This window comes from Temnothorax nylanderi, unplaced genomic scaffold, assembly GCF_030848795.1.
Source record: "Temnothorax nylanderi isolate EJ_2023f unplaced genomic scaffold, tnyl_v1.0 TNYL_tig0001_pilon, whole genome shotgun sequence".
NCBI classification, from domain to species: domain Eukaryota; kingdom Metazoa; phylum Arthropoda; class Insecta; order Hymenoptera; family Formicidae; genus Temnothorax; species Temnothorax nylanderi.
Window position 1 is genome coordinate 809855 of NW_027249063.1, and position 14265 is coordinate 824119.

At 38.2% G+C, this 14265-nt stretch overlaps 2 protein-coding genes across 3 annotated transcripts in view; one reads left to right on the forward strand and one right to left on the reverse strand.

Annotated features, from left to right (window-relative positions):
- LOC139771392 (uncharacterized) overlaps positions 1 to 14265 on the forward strand; it is a 282189-nt gene that overhangs the window by 60480 nt on the left and 207444 nt on the right. The gene's annotated exons all lie outside the window — the stretch shown is intronic.
- Positions 11759 to 13229, reverse strand: LOC139772025 (protein G12-like). Its single transcript, XM_071705356.1, has 2 exons — positions 13176 to 13229; positions 11759 to 12565 (listed from the first exon to the last, which is right to left on the reverse strand). The coding sequence occupies exon 2, from the start codon at positions 12563 to 12565 to the stop codon at positions 11915 to 11917; it is 651 nt and encodes a 216-aa protein (XP_071561457.1). The 5' UTR covers positions 13176 to 13229; the 3' UTR covers positions 11759 to 11914.

The following is a 14265-nucleotide window of genomic DNA, read 5'->3' on the forward strand; positions in this document are numbered from 1 at the left end:
GTGCATATTGCGTATAACAATATTATTATTAAAAGAAAATTAGATATAAAATTACTGATAACATAAACATTTTGGAGCCATACTTAGCACTTTACATATTACAATTAATCTCTCTAATTGATTCTATTTTATAAATATAACATATTGTTAAGTTAAAGGGATTACTGAGCATACGTTGAATTTCAAGTAGTCGATTGGCTTCGAACGAGTAGTCGAGGATGTTTTATAATTAAACAAGCAAGCATTTAGTCCACCTCATTGACTCCCGATTTCTCCTCGTGAAGAAGATTCTCATCGATCTTCGCTCATCGTATCGCAACACCAACTGTGTCATTAGACCGAGCGGCACTCGCAAAGGCCGAATGTATCTCTCACGTAGCGCGTGAGACGCGAAAGGATGCGTACGCGTGTGCGTGCGTGCCGCTGTCGTTCCGTAATGGGTCGGGGTCGACGTTTAGGGCCCTATCGACCGTGCGATTTCCGTTAAACCGGCAACTTGAATAGGCCATTTGTGTAGTCGCACAACAGGCACATAGTATGCTGAAGACTGCACTCACGGAGGACGAACGATGGCGCGGTTAACCTATTTACGTATCGATTGCCTCGTTCCGGTTGCAACGCGTGTCATATATCTGATATCACCGAGAAAGAGGTTCAATTATATCTGCAGTGTAGTTCCGCAGTCGGAAATATATATTTAGATTCTCTGCGTGTGAATGAATGAACTCTGACACGAGTTATTCTTAGGAGTCGATAAAGAGTCAATATGCTAATTATTTTTTGCTTTAACATATACTTTTTATTTCAAAGTCGAATTGAAACTATAGGATGCATTTATGCTCATTTAGCTTCTATATATTTTATACACCGGGTAGTTAACTCGCTAGTTCGGATAAATGTATCAAGACTTACTGATGTAGGTAGCTTCGGTAGTTTGCCTCTTGTTTAACGTATGGCGATGTTGTAATCGGGAAAACAAACGTTCAAGTAGACAAGGAATAACTTTTCCTCTCGGACGCGGCGGACCGTAAGCGCTATTGTTCATCAGATATCGCTACGCGAGTCAATAGTGATTCATAGCAATCTGCGGTATACAATTTAATTTGCGCTGCTCTCGCATAGTACAGTCCTCGCAACGTACGTAACATCGCACCTTGATATAAATTGCACGAGATTAGTACGGCGCGAGCCATACACCGTATCGAGACTCATATTTCACGGGCGATTCGAGAATTCGCCATATGTTCGCTAATATATACATCGTTGTATGCGAGAAGTGGTTGGACGTTTAGCGCCGTTTCAACATTTCTGTAATCATTTTGCGCGAAATGCGATTTTCTATGCGACTTTCACCTTTCGCCATGTAATAATCTTACTCTGTTGCTGACAGATTAAAACGCTTGTGGTGCATCCAGTGCATGTGCTAACCTAGTAATTAATGAGCATAAATGAGCGGTCTTCTTCTCTTAACATTTGCTTTAATTTAGGATTATAGCATACACGTATTGTAACAAGTTCGTGTTTATCGATTTATAAAAAAAAATTAAATAAATTCAAATAGAAGATGCTCGGTAAAGAAATTAAGAGAATATCTCTAAAAAAATATATAAACTGTGACTATAAATGTTGTTTATTTACAGATAGCACAGCAAAATGTGTAAACTGTAACAAAATTTAAATTAAAAAATAATCAACTTTTTTGCTCTTTTGATTAGGACTGACTTGCATTACGAATGCACTTTGTTTTTAAAAATAGTTCATGACACAATCAATACAAATGTTGTTTTACATAATCTATTCATACGAATGTGTTTCGATAGGAAGTAGCGCGCTATAATCATCTTTCCTTTGTTTCACAACACACCTAATCCATTCTGGCGTTTGTTGCGAATTTGTCGAAAAGAGTTTTTCGTCGGCAACACGCATCCGCCGCAACCGTAGCCACGCAACGGAAGTCGTTATAGTACGAAAGACGGGGCGCGCGCGAAAAGCGGGACCCACATCTGTCCGCAAGACTTTTAATTGCATAATTTGCGGCATAACTTACGCGCCGGAGCGCCGTTCGCCGTTCGTTCGTTTTATTTCGAGCGAGGAAGCTTATCTTTCGCTTCCACGTGCCCCGGGACTTGCGGTGGAGTAATTAAAAGTCCGCCGTCGTCAATCAGAGTCTCTTCTGCCCCCGCTCTCGCCCCCCGCTGTCGCCTAAGGGTGAGATAGAAAGCCGCGCCTCGCCTCGCCTCGCATCGCGCCGCGAAAGTTCGAAGTTTCTGCGGGCTTTCGCGCCCGCGAAAGTTTCCAAATGAACACTTTGCGGGACCCGAAGCTTACGGGGCGTGTACCGTTTAAAACGAGACGGTGCTTTTTGCATGGAGAGCACCGTTCTTTCATCAGGTTAACGTCCCCCGGAACGATGAGCTTTTAAATAACGCCTCGAATGAATAATCTCAGGAGCGGGAATGAATTTGGTGACAGATTAAGTTTTGGAATTAATTTCAATTTACCTATAATACCCTATTGCGTTCTAATTTGTTTTTTGTTTTCAATTTCATCGAATTTATCCAAATTGAAATTAACTTCTTGGGATGCCTCTTACATTAAAATGCATTAAAATGAGCAAATTAGTTGTAAAACTCTTTAGGGAGAAAAGTAACACAAATATTATTATATTATTTTATTGGATAAAGATCTAAATAAGCAAACCCGTTTTTAACTTTTAAGAATTAATTTAAAACTGAGAGGTATGCGATTACTGATGTAGCCTCTATATGAAAATCTGTAGAACATATAGCATCAGCATAAGTATATCGTGAGATAATTCTGATAATAAATAATATATCTCCTTCGAGATCGACGATAACTCGCGATCTCAAATTATACGTTCATCCCGGCTGATTATAATACGGTCCATTAATGTGGCAATTGCAAAATACGATAAAGCAGATGCGGACGGTGCACCATTAGCGAGGGGCAACTCTCTCTTTCTCACATTATGTACTATCGGCGAAACGTATTTCCCTCCATAAATCGGTCTTCTCTAAAATTAAGTTTTACATGCGAGAAAGGTGCGCTCGTACGCTAATATCGATGATCTTGGGAATTGCTCTTTTCCGGCCATCAACCGTCTGTCAATAGCTAAAAAAATATTGCATACATATGAAATACTGAAAATAATATAAACTTAAGTCTTTATATCATGTTTATTTCTATCTAAATAAAAACTAAATAATAAAATCGCATTTGTGTTAACTAATAAATTAACTAATAAATTAACTAATGAAGATACATTTATAGGTAAATTATGGGAAAGATAAATCGAATTTTATTGTTTCAATTTCATGAGTAGTAAAGTTTATCTTTTCAATCAATTTTAATTCAGTCAAAATTTTATTTAAAACTCTCTTGCTGGAAAATTTAATATCGGAAAAAGTGCGAGAAGCGACGTCTTCCGATAAAAAATTGACCATAAATTTCTCGACGTACCTACTCGAAGTCTAAAATATTTTTCGGTCGTTTTGACATATTCTTTACACATTGGTACGCCAGGAGGGATTCGCGTTGCGACCGCGGGAAATCGAGGTAATCTTCTCGCGTCTTCTCCGGCGCGCGCGGGTTTTCGGCGGAAATGGATCCGCGGTGAGCGCGTTTAAAGTGCCCCGGCGCGGCTATTTGTCTTCGTTTTGCCACGTTCACGCACTGATAGGCGGTGCCATTAATCATATCACCGTGGTGCATGTACACTCCGCGGTACGACTTGGCGCATCCACTCGCTCGCTACGTCGATACGCGTTATTATTATATGCGCCGCTGAACGCGAACGCGAGTGCGAGTGTGAGTGCTGACGCGCGATGGATTAATTGCGTATCACGTCGTCACGGCGATTATAATATCTCGGTGCTGGCCGGCTCGCGTAGCCGGCCGCGGGCGATATTCTGGCAGTGAACGCGCGCGTTAGGCGAATAATAAATTTAATTCGTCGGCATGCCACGCGATGATAGCCGCCGAGCTATCGAACCCACCCTCGCCGTTTTCACTGCGCTACGAAAAAATTGCACCGCGATCAACCTATCGGCGCGACGACATGTTTCTCCCCCTCGCGTGCAACGTGATCCTTCGGCCGGAAAATCGATTCACTTTCGAATTAAGGCGCGATAACGAAGGCGTGTTTTGACACGCGCGATAAGACGGCGGATATCGATTGTGAATACCGCATCCGCCCACTTCAATGTACCCCGCCCTCTTTGCACCTTCCTTCTGCATGTATGTACACTGTTGATTTTATTTAACGATTTCTTCCGTATCAGATGTTTGTTTCGCGATTTTAGCCGACTCCGTATTAAGTTGGACCGAGTCATTTCTCTTTACATAATTGCTTTCAACTCGAAAACGCGACATTAACAAAGATTGAACAAGCAACTGATCAGTGAAATCTCCATTGTCACTTAACATAAAGATTTTATGATTTAATATTATTTCCTGTTATCATAATACGTATGTTATTTTATTTTCCTAGTACTTAACATTATTTTTTCTACATCTACAATTACTAGTGATCATTTCTTACGATTAATCGCGTATAATATATTTTTGCATTAAACAAAAGTTTATTAAGTTATACTCTTGATTGATCTCTTTGTGATTAGAGCGAACCAAATGTTTCTCACCGTGAAGGAAAACATAACTTTACGGGTGTTTGCCTTTGTTTACGAAAGGGTTAACCGTGCGCCAGCTTATGCTCTAACGAGAACGTATCGCCCGTAAAGTCACGTAGTAAAGAAGTGGCAGCCGTTTAGCAATCGCTCGAAGTTCACGGCTCCGTGGCAATCGATACCTACCTACGCGCAGCGTTGCTAAAACAACCGCGGCGCACGTTCGGGTCGTCGCACCTTCCGGTCTTAGGCCCTCTTCCTACTCTGGGCTCCCTTCGTGTTGGATAATGGATGAGACCCGATATTTACATATTTTTCCATGTTCGTGCCGTGGAGACGGGTAGGTCAGGCGAGGCACAGCCTAGCACAAAGTTGCACCGAACTTACCTCTGTCTATTCATCTATTCCGGTTTACTCCGTATCGTTTGGTGCATCATAAAGGGCAGGATATTTCGGTGTGGTGTCGCTGTGCATGTAAAATTAGAACAGCCCGAAATCAGAGTTGTTTATAGCGACATAAAATTTTTTTCGTAGTCTTTTGCTCGTCTACATTAGCTAATTGCTAATTTCGCCTAGCAGTATTTCGTGTTTGTTTTCGGCGATTATGTTGGGCCACGACTAAATTGTATTTTATTAGAGGCATATTAAATTATTTATAACCTAAGCCATACTTATTTTATGGCCGCTGTTCTAAAAAACGACTCTGTAAATCTTCTAGTCAATTTAATCTATGACTAAAATTGTTTTCCCATTGTATAGCGTGTTTTATTTACGCATCTTGTTATATTATATATGACAGAAATTTATATATTTCGATTAACAAGTCAGATTTATATAATTTTAGAGTTGATAAATTTCTTTGTGTGTGAATATTCTGGCTTATAATTTTTATAATCACGGTTTTATTTTGTAAATATCCAAACTTTCTGGGATTTAATTTCAACTTTTAAGGAAATAAATTTTCTGACTTTTTCGGACTGCCGTATTTAAAGTCAATTTTTTCTTTTTGTTTTGATAGAATTGTGTGACGACGTTATTAATATTTCATTTCTACTGAAGAATTTTAAGCACAGACTTCCATTTCTTTGATTTGAAAAGCGCCGGTTAAATTCGTGTTTTATTTGTCTTTTGGTCCGTCTACATTTCGAGGTCTTTCATACTACATGAAGTACAGAAAGCTTGTGCACGATAGGCCGGGATGTTGGTTTCATTGTTCTTTCTCCTCTCTATCATGAAGGCGGAGGTAATCTACGTCAGACCGGAATAATGGAAAATTGTTCCGGCTACCCGAGCTCCGCCGGGGTGTTCCTAAAGCCTCCGGCATCCGTTATGTAGCAGAAGAACAAGGTTAGGCTGGGGCGACCGTCTGCTGTCCTGGCGACGGGGTGAACGGAGGTTACTACCCCTTGCAGACGCGGGCGCACTCCGAGGCCATTTTTCACGGTCGCCTCTCACCACTTTCTCCATTACTGGTAATGCACGAATACTTTTTTTTGCTACTCGCCGCCGCATTTCCAGCGGCGACGCGTTTTCAAAGATGAAGGACAAAAAATACACTGTTACACCTTACGTTATTCAAAGTTCGTTTTGTCTAAAGTGGTCTCTACACAATAAATCTTAGACATTTTTTCACGGTATTGTATTATGTGAACTGGTAAAAACACTCAACCAACATTTACTTATCTTTCAGTAAATTGATGGAAAGTACATTTACCATTTTGATATAATTAAACTTCCATTTTTACATCAAATTTTGCATTAAATAGAATTTATGGAATATTCTGATTTCTACTATAATTTGTTCTAAAAAATAATTTGAGTTCTTGTTAGGAGAAATACGATCTGAAACTCTTAGCTTAATTAAAGTGAAACAAAAATTTTCTATGTTATATGCGTCAAAACAAAATGTTAGAACAGTTTCAGTCTTTGTATTGGAACGATACTAAGACAGGCAGTAGAAGATCGACTTAACTTGTTAATTGTATTCGAATGCATGGATGCTAAAATTATATGTCAAAATCGATTATAAAGAAACTCTTGTTTAGATCGGTACCGATTGAAATATCGATTGACAATTGCTGATTGCTATTCGATGATTAATTCTCGGCGCATAAATGCGGTGCCTCTATTCAAGCGGAAAGTTTCAAGTTTCTTCGCGGACGGCAGACACCTTGGCCAATACGGAAGAGGGTATCAGCAAACACTAGAGAGAAATACGGCATATTGCCATCGTTTGATAATTATTCAGGTATCGAATGTCATGCTTTTATCCACTTCCTTCGTTTTTTCGTCTTTGCCAATATTCCGCCACAGAAACGGCCATGAGGGCCATTCCTCCAGTTCGTTCGCATTGCCGAGGGCAATGTTCGATAATGCACTCAATCAATATCGAATCTCGCTCTTTTCGCATTCGGGTTCCAGAAATTATGCATTATTGCGCTTGTGATGAAAGCAATAACGATTTGTGATAAGTCTGACAGTTATATTAGATTCATATTGAAAGTTTTCTCCTTGACAGTCTTGTCAATCGATCTTTCTTTCACGCTATCTCTTCGTCGAGATCCCGAAGAAAATTTGTTGAGTATTTTCGTTCCGATTATTTCGCCTTCGATATTTATTTCATGAAAGACGTCTGCTCCGATAATCGCACACGCGAAAAAAGTTAATATACAGATTCGCTTGGAATAAAAAGTACGTTTCATAATGTTGTTCCCATATCGGATACCTCGTGATTATTCTGTACGATATTTCAAGATCGTATCTTTGGTAATAAGCGCAAAGAACAGAAACAAAATCACCCTTCTCTGATGTACTTGTAACGAAACCAATTTCAACTAATGCGTTGTTACCATATTCAGCATTGCGCTTTCCATCACTTCACGTCCGATATTTTGAGGTGCATTCACAAATGTCCGAGTTTGGAAAAGAACGTAAACAACTTTGATTAAAATATATAACTATTAAGCGAAGTTTTATGAAATATTTTATTGCTAATATTTAATATAAAATACTTTTTTTATAACTGAATCGCGGCAAGAAGAAATTGTTAATGAATTCTGAACTTCGAATAGATTTTTAATTCTTTAATTATAGCAAAGTACAACTCGAATTAATGTGTGTTATTATCTAATAATTAAAAACACCTTTCTACTAATTTCATATTGGCTTGAAAATGCATACAATATTAACCATGTCTAAAAAAAATGTGTTCGGCATATCTTCAAAGAAAATTTGCGAAAAATTTTAAATAGAAATTATAAGTAGAATTTGTACTAAGATTCAAATAGCTGTACGTATCGCGATCGCTTTCTGATTGGGGTTTCTGTGGGAGAGGATAATTCTTATCCATCCATGATTCCTTTTTTGAACTCGCGACGAGACGAAGATTCATCACAGTTTTGGGCCCATTCGGAGCGAAAGCTGTATGTGCATCGTCGGCTGGGTGCACGTCAATGCCAGGCCATGGGGAAACCGGTGTTGTGTATGTCACCGAAAGAAACGGCGGTGGGGGCCGGCCGGCCGGTGGTTCTTCATGGTGGGGGGCCGCAGCCAGGGTTTCCGACCGCGTCGGCGGCGCTTAAGTCTCCGACGCGGGGGCATTGCCGTCGTGGCTGCGGTACGATCCGATCCGGCTGCTGTCTCGCAGTGCGCGCTGCTCCTCCTGCCGCACGTGTCGACGGTCTTCGTGCCGAAGGATATTCATTTCTTTTTCCCTGTCCCTTTCCTGCGCGAGAGATAACCGCGTGGCGACATATATCAGCCGCGGACCCCCGCGATCTTCGCAATTCGCGATTTCCTCAGTGTGCTACGAGTGCGATGATGATGATGGACCCATGAGAGATGGTGTGCGCGTGTGATGATCCGAGGGAACGCTTCTCTCGTCGTTCGCGACCATCGCAAGTAATGCGCTGACGAATAAGGGGTGATTCCCGAGAGGGAAATCTCGAGGGGTTACATCGTGATGGCACGCGATCGCGCGTGAGAAGTCGATGTAGAGTGCGAGAGGAATGGACATTCCTTTTTTTCCTAGAATTGAACACTTTTTTTTCCTTCATTCAAATTGTCGTACGTTGCACGTAAGTCTCGCGAGGATTTTAATATGCGTATCGAGGGTACAGTGAGCGCGTGGTAGTGCGTCGGTGTTTTCGGAGTACGGTGGTTCATTCACTACGGATAGTGAATGAAGGGCGATCGGCTTCGTGTCAGCGAAGGCAAAACAGTTTTGTCGTAGGTCAGTCCGCAGTAATCGAGCGCTGTCCCTCCGTTTCGTCGCTTGACGCGCGGCCTTCGATCGGCCGGGATGCCTCGTTTCCGATCTCGCGCCGGATATTGAGCGAGGTTGAATCGGAACGCGATAACGAGATCGCGAAGACTCGACGGGATCATCAATCTCTTCCGACTTCACCGAATTTTTCAGTTTGAACGAACGTTGGTGTCTTCCGCCGATTGTCTGACCGGTGTCATTACCATTATCGTTCGGTGCTAGTTATAAATCGTCTTGCGTGTGAGACTGCATTATTTATATTTACGTGCGCGATATACACTGTTTACGATTGGACCTCGTGACTAGCATTCTCGTGACAAGTGTCAATTGTACGTAGTGAATGAGACTCGACTTGCCTGTAGTTTATTCCTAAGTGCTACGAGTAATGCGAAGCTTATAAGTTCTGCCGCTTATAAATGCCACATTGAGTCCGCGGAGCTATTACTGGGATTATAAAAGCGTTCCTCACATCTAGGTAAGAATTAATGCGAGTGTTTAATACTTATTATGCATGCAAAAATAGTGTTTAATACTTATTCTGCATGCAAAATCTAAATAAAAAAATATATGACAAACATGTACCGTATTTACATAAATAAATAGTCATTAAGTACAAACTTTATGTATTTAAATGCTTTTTTTTTGCTACTAAGATGGAACATTATAATAAAAATAGGAGAACTCAGAAAGAGTGACACGATTTTATTTTTTATTCTATTCTTTCGATTTATGCTCCTGTTATTGTTTTATACGAATATAATACAATATATTTTATAATTGGAATAGTGATTAATAAAATATCTATATTAGAAGATGAGGGTATTGTATTTTAATACTATAAAGATCGAGCTATTCTGTGCGAAAGATAAGCCATATACAAAACATTTCCTTGAGAACTCATATATCATACTGTGTTCATTCACTTGTAACATGAACATTCATTTACGTAAAGTATCTCATGTACCACTGTTCTCACCTAACGAGAATTATAAAGGAATAAGATAAACTATTAAATCTGAACCAGACAGTATTGTCATCGAATTATTAAAATTTTTTAACTCGACTACACCCAGTAAAATAAGCCTGGCTTATCAATTTGCCATCCCTTTCGACATTAAAATATCTGATAATGTATATAAAAAGAAAATATAATTATGCAAAATTAGAACGTCTAAGGGCCAGTTTCACCATCTCCGATTATAACTGTTACCTTCAATTAAACTCTTCGTCTCTTTCTAAGGAGAACAGTTAGAAAGAGTAAGAGTTTACTCGAAGGTTACAGTTAATCGACGTTGGTGAAACTAGCCCTAAATGGTGTTGATGTGTAACCGTTAATCCGAGTCAATTTAAACAAATACGCAGTGGATTTGAGTGACGAATTCCTTTTTGCAGTATTAGCTTCATATTATCTTATTCACATGACACGATTTTATCAGTTTGGCAAATATTTGTTAAGCGGAAGTATCTTTTAGAGCTACCCTTGATGAGCACCACTCGTTTCCATCGCAAAACGCGCGCTTGTGATCAGTCGCGCGAGAAAGTCGATCGTTGTTCTTGCAAGCACACGCACGATCTGCGAAGAGTATATACCTCCTGCGGCATCTCGCCAACCTCTTTCAACACGGTTAAATATTAGCGGGAAAGACCGGTGCGCTACGATAAATTCTAGCCACACGACACGCCAGCGCGCGCCGGCTCGTAAATCGGCCCCGCGCGACATGTATACTTCCAGGCGTCATTAATTAAAAGCTACGCTCGTTGCCTAGCACCCTCTTGTTCCTTCCTTGAAGATCGGCAGTTCCGTGGCATTCTCGCGAGATATTTTATAAACGTTAGATGTGCTGAATGTATCCGTGTAGCGCAAAACGCTTCTTGAGATCGGTCAAGTAATGTTTTCAGAAACGAGAAACTGAGCAGCGAGAATTTTGTTTATAGTTTTGATTACGTAATGTTTATCGAATCTTTTGTGAGTGTCGATTTTCGAATTTTGTTTTATATCTAGTTTCAGATTGTTAATATTAAAAATTATTATTGACACTAATTATTACTAGATTTTATTACTGATTAGTTAATGACGCAAAAAAATTACATTTTTATTTATGTTTTACTTGCTAATTAATAATATCTTCAATAATATTATTTATTTTCAATTGTTATCTATATAATTAAATTGTAAAATGTAGACGATATATTTTTCTATATATCGACATATTTAATTATTCCGATAATATTAAAATATTGATTTTTAGTATCGCTTTGTGTAGAGCCCTCACAATTAATTAACTAATAACTTAATATTATTTTAAATAGATCGCATTGTAGTTCGATCAGCAGTATATAATAAATAAGAACTTAGTAATATATTTGCAATTTTTCCCATGAAGAGTTGTGCAAAACTGGATTAGTGAATGTTTAGTTAACATTTGCGTCACAAATGTCATATCACAGTTATTAGATGCAATCTTCATTGCGAAATAGAAAAAAGATGTTTTTTTTTCTAATATTACGTTGAGTAGGAGCAAGAAACGGATAATTGTGCAAGAGTAGGAAGAAGACGACTCGTTTCACTTCCAATCTCACCTCCATTCACGACGTTACGCCGTTGCAATCACGCGAAAACGAGTTTGACAGGTCGGTTGGTCCAACCAGCATAATCTCGCTTATCTCAGTTTGGCCTGATCGGGTGAGAACGGTTCGGAGCAACGCGAAAAAAAAACATACACGCCGCGCGGTATGAATGGTCGAGTTATTTGAATTATGTCCGATGTAATCCTTTGATTACACAGTAAACTAACAAGACAAATAAGGAACTCTCGAAATTTCAGTCAGAGAAAAATATAACACAATGTATATAATGCTTATTTATTATTTTACAAATGAAGTATACAAGATTACAGATAGGTTATAATATTTATGAGATGACATGTGACTTTGGAAAATGCCATTGACGTTTCTGATAATAGAAAAGAAATAAATTTTCTGTGGCGTTGACGGTCGTCATCAATTAGTAAGAGGGAATCTTGATGCCCCAGAGAACATACAGCAAGTCCTTGATGGCTACGAGATCAATACCGGCATTCTTAGCGTGTGCCAAAAGCTCCTGGAATTTGGGGTTAGCGTAAACCTTGTAGACGATCTGCTGGAAGTTCGGGGATTCCAATTGCCTGATGAACTCGGCGAATGCTGGCGATTCTCGCAACTTCTTTTCGTACAATGCATCAAGCTGTGCCCTGGGCAAAATGGCCAGGATATCATCCACGTATCCCCTAATTCCACCGCTGATCTGTGTGCCGGCATAGGCATAGGAGGGCGGGGTAAGAGGAGGAAGTCCAAGAACTTTGTTCAGTAGGTTCACGATCTGGTAAATGTCAATGCCGGCATTATGGATGTAATCCATCAAAACTTTAATCTCAGGCAGATGCTCTACTTCTAGAACCAGCTGCTTAAATCCTTGGGTTTGGAAGTATGCAACCATTCTCTGGAACTCCGCATCTTGTTGGTAGTATTGAACAGTGATTGCGAATATCTGTTCAACAGGCATAAGGTCCAAGAACTCTTGGATGTCCTTGTGGAGTTCACCTCTGCCAAAATTGGGGATCTCAATTCTGGCGGAGGCCGTAGCCACGAAGGCCAACAGTACCAATGCGAATTTCATCTGCGAAAATAAATAATTTCGTTCAGATTATTGATGTATTTGAGAATTACATTATATATATATATATATAATATTTGCATACATTATACTTATTATACTTGCTATTATTATACATAAAACATATATTTAAATAAATCAAACTTATTTAAAAATTATATTAACAAAAGCGACTTCTTGATATGACGTTTGTGCATCAACAAATATTGGTTAAACATTTATTATTTCGGCTTTGTGTAATTTTTCATGGAGAAAAAGGTTCAAATATTACTCAATTTTTATTGTACATCGTTAATCAAACTATATCATGGCGTATTGGTCTATTTAAAATACATACGAATTATTAGTTTAGTTAACTAAATCAATAAAATACCGAAAATTGGTATTTTACGATATCAAACTGAATAAACACGGTAATTGAAGAATGATGTAATTATAATTATTTACTTAAAAATTTGTTATTTATATCTTAGCTTGTCTGAGAACAGTTTTATTTATTGTTAAATTAAGCAGGAAGTAAATGATTTAGTGTATTGCGTATTTTTTCGTGTGTATAATATTCAAATTCAAAATGTTTAACTCGGTTTAATACTCATAGTCTATTGATACTCACCTTTGAAATATTGATGATACTTCTGCGTATGATCTCGCAAACTGATGCTTTACAATTCCTGCCGCTGTCTTATATACGAAATTACATCTTATTTGTCCAATCTGTGTGATAAGATTATTTATTATCTACAAGTACTTGTATGATTTTAGGACAAAACATTTAAGATTATTTTTAAAAATTATGCAATGATTTTAGATTGTCCTCTCACCTCTATAACCGGTTTTTTACTTACTTGATTACTTACTTAATTGTCGATAATTGCACGGGCGGAATAATTACAAATATTGTTAAGAGCACTTAAAATGTTTGAGAGAATTGCAATTAATGTGTCGCATCCAGTTCATTATTGATAAATTATAATAAGGTGTTCAGTACATTTTAATATCATTTTAGTTTTATTAATATATTTGTAGAAGATTTTATATTTAAACAATTTTTTGCTTTTAGATGGAAAGAGAACATTCCTAAGATAAAAAGAAAATAATGATATCAGATTTAATTTAATACATAAGATAGACATAAAGATATATTGCTATTAATATAGAGATAAAAACGGAATCTTTAAATTTTAATATACTTTCGTAATATTTTCTGTTCAATAATTAAATATATTGAAATACACATTTCTTTGTAATGTGGAGTTTTAATTTTCTTATATAATATTTCTTATATTTTATATAAAAATTGGAAAATATATTGATAAAATCAGTTGGTACTTATCTTGTTCCAAATAGATCGATAACGTGCAGGTGTGTTTTATCGAACGAAATTAACCATTGCCCCCCTCGTATCATAAATGATACGAGGGCTAGCTCTCTTACTAGCTGCAGATAATAAAAGATAATCCATTCTGTTAAATCAGATAGTTCCAGTAAGTTTTGTGGAAAAATAGGATATCTCGTCTAAAGTTTTGCTATTTGTGAGAAATTCATTTATTTTAGCATAGCCCACATTCCTGAATTACCTTTTTCCGCTTTCACTGCCCAATCATCGTATCTTTTCATAGCGGGTGCCCTAAGCGATGTGTTTTTGTTTTTTTAAATAATTCTCCCGCATATTACGTTATGGCTGCGGTCCACTTGACGCTACA